The sequence below is a fragment of the Myotis lucifugus genome, unplaced genomic scaffold, assembly GCF_000147115.1.
Source record: "Myotis lucifugus unplaced genomic scaffold, Myoluc2.0 scaffold_1227, whole genome shotgun sequence".
Taxonomy (NCBI): Eukaryota; Metazoa; Chordata; class Mammalia; order Chiroptera; family Vespertilionidae; genus Myotis; species Myotis lucifugus.
This window is the reverse complement of record NW_005872275.1, coordinates 25113-33632: the sequence shown is the minus strand read 5'-3', so window position 1 is coordinate 33632 and position 8520 is coordinate 25113. Positions and strand designations below refer to the sequence as shown.

General features: G+C 48.2%; 2 protein-coding genes across 2 annotated transcripts in view; both read left to right on the top strand.

The window, feature by feature from the left end:
• The first annotated feature begins 2 nt into the window (after positions 1-2).
• On the top strand, positions 3-5833 carry DKKL1 (dickkopf like acrosomal protein 1). Its single transcript, XM_006107505.2, is given in 5 exon segments — positions 3-65; positions 67-162; positions 598-738; positions 881-973; positions 5438-5833. Coding segments are annotated over 5 exon segments (705 nt in total). The 3' UTR covers positions 5750-5833.
• A 2601-nt stretch (positions 5834-8434) lies between these two features.
• Positions 8435-8520, top strand: part of CCDC155 (coiled-coil domain containing 155) — a 24929-nt gene continuing 24843 nt past the window's right edge. Inside the window, exon 1 of the mRNA XM_023748249.1 lies at positions 8435-8456. Within this exon, the coding sequence (XP_023604017.1) occupies positions 8435-8456 (22 nt within the window). The remainder of the gene's footprint in view (positions 8457-8520) is intronic.

Genomic DNA, 8520 nt, shown 5'->3' with positions numbered 1-8520 from the left:
CCATGTGGCACACGCTGGTCCTGCTGCTGCTGCTCCCCTCTGCCTTGGTGCCCCCCTGCACTGCAGGCCCCGATCCGTGACGCCGCCGACGCCCAGGAAAGCTCCTCGGGTTTCCTAGGCCTCCAGAGACTGCTACAAGGCTTCACCCGGCTTTTCCTGAAAGTGAGTGATTGCAGGGGGTGGGGAGAAGGGGTCCCAGAGAAGAGGGACAGGGATAGATGGAGACTGAGAGGTGGAAGGGGGTGGGGGGGAAACAATGGGAGACAGGTCAGGGCCAGGCAGAAGGAAGAGAGGGAGTCAAAGGGACAGAGAGCAACAGGAAGATGGAGAAATAGAAAGAGGGAGGGAGACAGAAAAGAGACTGAAGGGTGGGATAGAACAGAGACAGGAGGGCATGAGGGGCAAAGATAGGAAGATAATGGGGCAGAGAATAAGGATGGGGGCAAGAGGTGACTAGTTAGCCCCTAAGGGTCAGAAGACAGAGAGGGAAGGGGGTGAAAGGGACATGGCGAGGCCTGGAGGGCATCCTGGCAGGGCTGCAGATGTACTGGGGCGTCCTGAGGCCCAACAGCTCGCCTGTCCCTCCTCCGGTCCCAGGATGACCTGCTGCGGGGCATGGACAGCTTCTTCTCCGCCCCCTTGGACCTGCGGGGCCTCCCTACGAACTACCACCAAGAAGAGAACCAGGAGCGCCAGCTGGGGAACAGCACTCTCTCCAGCCACCACCAGATCGACAAGGTGCCTAGGCCGGGAAGTCCCTCCTGGGGGCTGCCTTGGATCCCTCATGCTGTCGTGTCTGCTGGGCAGAGGGCGGAGGCGGAAAGCAGTTTTGCTCGCTCTCTCTCTCTCTCTCTCTCTCTCTCTCCTCCCACCCTCACAGGTGACCGACAACAAGACAGGAGAGGTGCTGATCTCGGAGAAGGTGGTGGCATCCATTGAGGCAGGAGATGGGAGCGTGGAGAGTGACTGGAAGGTTAGGAGAGGCCCCCAGCCCCGAAAAGTTTTGTCATCGGCTGAAAGGGACTAACCAGCTCTCAGTAATGAGATATATACAACCTCAGAGCACATCCCCACTCACTTAGTAAACTCCAGAGGGTTTTGTAAACCGGAAGTGCTTTTCATTCCAGATGCCTGGTAAGCTTCACCCTCACAAACTTCAAAGTGTGGTTTTATCGCAAAGCACTCTGCAAACCTTTTCCGTACTTTTTTAAAATATATTTTATTGATTTTTTACAGAGAGGAAGGGAGAGGGATAGAGAGTTAGAAACATCAATGAGAGAGAAACATCGATCAGCTGCCTCCTGCACATCTCCTACTGGGGATGTGCCCGCAACCCAGGTACATGCCCTTGACCGGAATCGAACCCAGGACCTTTCAGTCCGCAGGCTGACGTTCTATCCACTGAGCCAAACCGGTTTTGGCCGTACTTTTTAAATGTATCCCAAAGTGGTAAATCTGTCCCTCGTAAATGCCAAAATGTGATTTTTTTTTTAATTCCAAAGTTCTTTATAAACCCGAAATGCTTTGTGTCTATCACCTTTGTGAACCTTTGAGTGATTCTAATCCCAAAGGACTTTTTTTTTTTAATCCTAAAATGTTTTAAGGACCTCCAAGTGCTTGGCAAACCCATGCAGTTCTCTCTTACACACACAGAGGTTTTTATTTTGAAATTGTTCAAGTCTACAGAAAAGTTAGGGGGAAGTAGTGCAATGATTCTATCTGCACTCCTTTTAGCATAGAGCAGGGTTTCTCAGCCTTAGCACCAGCATCCTTTGGGGTGGAGCTATCCATGCAGGGGGCCATCCTGTGCACTGTCAAATGCTTAGCAGCAACCTGGCCTCTACAACCTAGACTGAAGCACCACGCCCACCCCGCCAACTGTGATGACCAAAAATGTCTCCAGACTTTAGTTGAGAACCAATAGCCTAGATTCACCACTTGTTAACATTTTACCACTTTTACTCTATTTTCACTTTTTGTATTTTGGAACTATAAGACAATGGATTATTATTTTTTAACATATTTTTATTGATCTCAGAGAGGAAGGGAGAGGGAGAGAGAGATACAAACATCAATGATGAGAGAGAATCTTTGATCTGCTGCCTCCTGCATGCCCCCTACTGCAGCTCGAGCCCTCAACCCGGTCATGTGCCCTTGACGGGAATCGAACCCGGCACCCTTCAGTCCCCAGGCCGACGCTCTACCCACTGAGCCAAACTGGCTAGGGCCAAGAAAATAGATTTTTGACATCATGGCACTTTACCCCTAAGTCCTTCAGCAGATCGAAGAATAATGCATTCTTCCACATGACCACAGTACCACTTTCACACCCAAGGTATTTAATGTTGATGTCAAATTGTCTCTGTATTAATTTGAGACGGCTTCCGTCATAAAGTACCACGGACTGGGTGGTTTAAATAACAAAAACCAGTTGTCTCAGGGTTCTGGAGGCTAGGTGTCCAAGACCAAGGCTGGTTCCTTCTGAGGGCTGTGAGGGACAGTCACTTCCATGCCCCTCTCCTGCCTCTGGTGGCTTGATGACAGTCTTTGGCAATCCGTGGTGTGTCGATGCATCACCCCTATCTCTGCTTCATTTCCATAGGACGTTCTCCCTGTTTGCATTTCTATGTATAAGTTACCCCTTTGCATAAGAACACCAGCCATATTGGATTAGGGCCCGCCATAATGACTTCATCCTAACTGACTAAACCTTCAATAATTCTATTTTCAAACAAGATCACGTTCTGAGGTTCTGGGGGTATGGACTTCGACATAAAATTGGGAGGGGCACAATTCAACCCATAACAATCTCCTACAGGGCTTCTTAGACCACTAAGTTATTTTTTTAAATATACTTTTATTGATTTCAGAGAGGAAGGAAGAGGGAGAGAGCAAGAGAGAGAAACAGCAATGATGAGAGAGAATTGTTGATCAGTTGCCTCCTGCACGCCCCCCCCCAATGGGGATTGAGCCTGCAACCCAGGCATGTGCCCTGACCTCCTGGTTCATAGGTTGGTGCTCAACCACTAAGCCACGCTGGCCGGCCTCAGACCTCAACTTACTAAAATGCAGACCGATTCAGTAGGTCTAGGTGGGTGGGGTGGGTCCCACTAATTTGCATGTCTAACAAGCTCCCAGAAGATGCTGACGACACTAGTCCACAACCCACACTTTGACCAAACAGACATCAGTCCATATTCAAATGTCTCCACTGGACCCAAAGCTGTCAGTAAGAGCTGATTTGACTTTGGACCAGAACTCAATCAAGGACCACGCATTGCAGCTGTTTTTCTGGGCCTGGAGCTGAAACGAAACTGAGGCCTAGACATTATCTCTAGTTTGACCCAAACTCTATCTCTGTGGCCAACAGACCTGAGGCTTTGTTCTGAAGATTATTTGATGCTGGCCAGAACCTCATTGTCCTGAGGGCTTCATGCTTAAGGGAGTGGTCACGCAAGGGCTTGTATGGCAGTCATATGAGGCCATTCTCCAGCCCCCTTGTTCCTCCTCTAAGGGAGTCCACCACATGACTAGTGACCTGCCAGGGAAATAAAGGTCAGGGGAGGGTCCAAACTACATGACCAGCAATATTCAAGGGAGGAGACGTCACCTTGGGGTGAGGTCCCACTCTGCAATATTCGTTTCCCCAGTTTTGTCCATTGCTAGGCACATCGAGGCTTTCTGCCTGGTGACCTGTACCTGGCTTATCATTCCTATTTGCACACACCTACCTAACTGCCTACTACATTCCCCCTCAATGATTCTTGACTCTGAATTCTTTGCAGTGGTTCTCAGCCTTCTGGCCCTTTAAACACAGTTCCTCATGCTGTGACCCAACCATAAAATTATTTTCGTTGCTACTTCATAACTCTAATGTTTCTACTGTGATGAATCGTCATGTAAATATCTGATCTGCAGGATGGTCTTAGGGGACCCCTGTGAAAGGGTCTTTCGACCGCCAAAGGGGTCGCGACCCACAGGTTGAGAACCACTGCTTTAAGGGAAAGGGGAATAGGGTCTCTTCTGCAGGTGCTTCATGCTGAAGAGGGGTGGAGTTTTCTTTCAGAGCCAAGTGGCCCTTGCTCTCTATCAGGGACAAGGAGGCCTGGGCACAGAAGGAGGTTTTGATGGTGTCTAGAGTCAGCAAGGGACAATATTCCCAGAGTGCAAGTAGGACTTGTAACCTGGTAGGGACAAATTGCATTATAAATCATAATATTATTGAGGCAAAAGCTAAAATGACATGAATCACAACAAATTGTCTGCTGAAAGGGAGCATTCAGGCAAGGACACCTGGCTGCCTGGCCTAGATTTCAGATGTTTGCCTTGTCAAAGGATGGGAGAAATGTGAAACATTGTTTTGGAGGCTCGTAGCCAGATATTTAAGAAAACTAGAAAAAGTCAGGATCCAGTTAGGTTTACAGGCGGAAAAATAAAACTTTGAAGACAAGTAACTGAATTAGAGTCTAATATCTATGACAGTATATTATGGATTTGATGGAAACACAAGTTCTCTTCCTAAAATTACCCTCATTTTTATCAAAGAACCAAATTCAGACCAATGTATTTACTGTATTAAGTCCAGTTTCAATTTGGCCTGATTATTTGCATAAACACAACAAGAATAGTAACTGATCCCATAGGCTTTTAGAAACCTGCTTTGCTGGGATTTCATAAGGAATCTCCAGATTGAGCTTCCATTAGCCTCTCGGGGTGAAGAAGCCAAGCCATACAGTCCCATCAGTCTTTGCCGGCATGTTTGTGTGAATTCCTCAATACCTGAGGTCCCCAAAAATGTCTTGAGGTTCTTTATTTGCCATCTCCCAGGAAAGCGACCTTCATTCCTTATCTGGAAAGATGGGGCATGAACCATATAAATAAAATGAGCAAGGTACCAGGCTGTTTTTTTTTTTTTTATAGGGCTTTTATCAGCTTCCAAAGTCAATCTTAACTCCTTAAAGCTTTTCTGATAACAACCAGAGTCTACATATGTCCCTCTCAACCATGACATTCCGGTCAAAGTCTTGGCTAATAACATAAAAAAACAACACCCCCATACGCATTGCAATTATGGCCCCGATTCTTTAGTAACGCCAAGAGCTTTTAATACCAAAGTGCTTTGCACATTTCAAACTGCTGTCCAAACCTCACAGTACGTTTAATCCTAAAGTGTTCTGTAATCCCAACAGACGTTTTAAACCCCAAAGGGCTTTTGAAACCTCCAAAGTGTGTTTTCAACCCCAAAGTGGTCTATAAACCTCCCAAGTATTTTGAATCCAAAAGTGTTTGTAAACCCAAGTGCTTTGTAAACAGCCAGGAGAGTTTTTAACTCCCAAAGCGGCCTGTAGGTGGCAAACTGAGTTAAATATGCCAGTGGGTCTGAGAGTCCTGGGATTGTCATGCGGTTTGAGCCGATCTCCTTGTCCCTCCTCCCCAGGTACCCAAGATAGAGGAGAAGGAGGCCCTGGTGCCCCTCCCCAAGGCCATGGACAGCTTCCACCCAGAACCCCACCCCCGAGTGGCCTTCTGGATTATGAAGCTACCGCGGCGAAGGTCTCACCAGAGTGCCCCGGAGGGCAACCGCGCCATCAGCGAGAAGGAACACCGCCTGCAGGCCATCCGGGACGGGCTCCTAGAGGGGACCCGAGAGGAAGCCCTGCAGAAAGGGACCCAGGCCGCCCCCCACTTCAAGCCGCCTGCCCGCAAGACGCACTTCCTGTACATTCTCAGGCCGTCTCAGCAGCTATAGGTGTGGGGATGGGAACGCCTGCATGTACCCACAACCAGACCCCACCCCAAGCTCCATGTGGAAATAAAGTTCTTACATCGAAAAGCACGATCTCCTTTTAAGGATCTGTCCCCCAAGCCTCAGCTAATCAGGCCATGGCAAGTCCCAACAATAAGATAACTAGGCAGTCATAGAATATTTGAAAATGAAGCATTACACCACTAAAATTATGCACAGGTCAAATTAGTAAATATTTTATTTTTTTAAATATATTTTTATTGATTTCAGAGAGGAAGGGAGGAGAGAGAGATAGAAACTTCAATGATGAGAGAGAATCATTGGTCGGCTGCCTCCTGCACGCCCCCTACTGAATATCGAGCCCACAACCCAGGGATGTGCCCTTGACTGGAATCGAACCTGGGACCCTTCAGTCTGCAGGCTGATGCTCTATCCACTGATGCTCTATCCAGCTAGAACAAATTAGTAAATATTTTAAACAATGATAATGGGAATGTGACATAAATTTGAGTGTAGCTCAAGAGGTTCTCAAGGCCAGCCTGTGCGACTCAGTGGCTGCGAGTCAACCCATGCACCAAGAGGTCACTGGTTTAATATCTGTTCAGGGCGCATGCTCAGGCTAGGGGCTCAATCCCCGGCGGGGGGGGGGGGGGAATGTAGGAGACAGCTGATCAAGTTTGATGTTTCTCATTGAAATTTTGTTGTTTTTTACATATATTTTTATTTCAGAGAGGAAGGGAGAGAGAGAGAAAAACATCAATGATGAGAAGAAATCATTGATTCGCTGCCTCCTGCGTGCTTCACACTGGGGATTGAGTCTGCAACCCGGGCATATTCACTGACTGTGAATTGAACCGGGACCTTATGGTTCATGGGTTAGTGCTGAACCACTGAGCCATACTGGCAGGGCATCTCATTGATATTTCTATCCCTCCCTCTCCCTTCCTCTCTCTCTCAATACTTTTTTTAAAAAAGTTCTCAAAGCAAATTATGGCCTTAAGTGCATATATTAGAAAAGAGGCTAAATGAAAAATATCAAAGCACTCATCTCAAAAAACTATAAAAATTTAATCGAGCTATAACTTAAGATTTAGCACTCTATATGTAAACACTATACTATAAAAAAAATTAAATTTTCAGGTGTTACAAAATTACCCAGACCTCAAAAAAGAAACAAGAAATACTAAAGGGCCCTGGCCTGTGTGGCTCCGTGGATTGAGTATCATCCCATGCACCGAAAGGTTGCCAGTGGACTCCGGTAAGGGCGCGCACACACACACACACACACACACACACACACAAAGAAAAAAATACTGAAGAAATATAAACTGAAAGAATGAAATTATATGAATAAAGCTAATGGGGTCTACCACTTGCCAGCCTGTGCTAACAAAGCACAAAGCAAACATTCTTGTAAGACCCCACATAGATACTATTTGTCTCCATTTCAGAGAAAAGGCTGCCTTCAGGGGGATGACGTCATCAGTCTCGCAGCAATGGCACTAGGTTTGCCCCATCCATCTCTCTCTCAACCACGCACCCCACCACCTGCCAAGCAGGTTCTTCCCCCGGCCTTACAACAAGCCACCAAGTAATAGCCAGAAAAATAACTATTAGACGAGGATTGCCACCTTAAGTCCTTGAGGTAACCTAAGAAGCAATTATCTGTATTTCTGGGAGGAAAACCGAGGCTCAGAGAGAGCAGCCATTGTGCCAGGGTCACAGCTAGCAAGTGATGGAATCAAAACTGAAAACTAAGCATGTCTGGCTCCAGGCCCCCAACCTCATCATCATTCTACACCGCCCCGCACTTGCAGGCATGAACTCCATCCACTCACTCTTTCAACTTTAAGTGCCCACACTGGGCCCGGCATGCTCTAGCCCCCAAGCAGTCTCCTCCTGCGTACAGCCCACATTCCCGTGTGGATGACAGATCGCACATATAGAATGTGTCCCGTTTTAGGACGGGCCGTTAGGACCACTAAAAAGTGGATACTGCCCTAACCGGTGTGGCTCAGTGGACAGAGTGTCAGCCTGCGGACTGGAGGGTCCCAGGTTCCATTCTGGTCAAGGGCATGTACCTTGGTTGCGGGCACATCCCCAGTAGGGGGCGTGCAGGCGGCAGCTGATCGATGTTTCTAACTCTCTATCCCTCTCCCTTCCTCTCTGTAAAAAATAAATAAAATATATATATTTTTAAAAAGTGGATACTGTGAGCTAGCAGAGAGTTTGAGTGGCTGGGACATCTTTTGTCCCAAATCCCCCTGCTTGGGAGCCAATCTTGGATCGACTCTCTCCAGCCGGAAAAGCTGAGACTATTTTGTCCGCGTTTTTCTCCTAAAAGGAGTGAATGGAACCGTTTGGGAAAGACCTTCGGGGTCTATCAATACGTTGGGGCTGGAGTCACAAAAGGGCGCAGGCGCAGGAGGAGTTGAGACGTTATTGTGATGGCGACGGGCAGCCCGTCGGGGAAGGGAGGGCAGAAAGGCCATGGCTTGGTAGCTAATAAGTGGGGATAAACAAGGAGACTCTCAGCCCAACTCTCCCTTCCTTGCTTGGATCTGTTTCGCCGAAGCCCGGGGACGCGGAGAAGACATCAGCGCAGGGGAAGCAACCTCCTGCCCCTTCGCCTAAGGGCGACCGATAATCCCTCCACTGGGCTGGGCGCGCGCCCGAGCAGCCCTACGCATGCGCAGCCTCGCGGCAGCAGGTAACCGACGAGCTCGCACCTTCCCTTAATGTGCGCCTGCGTCGGGGAGGAGCGCAGCGTGGCG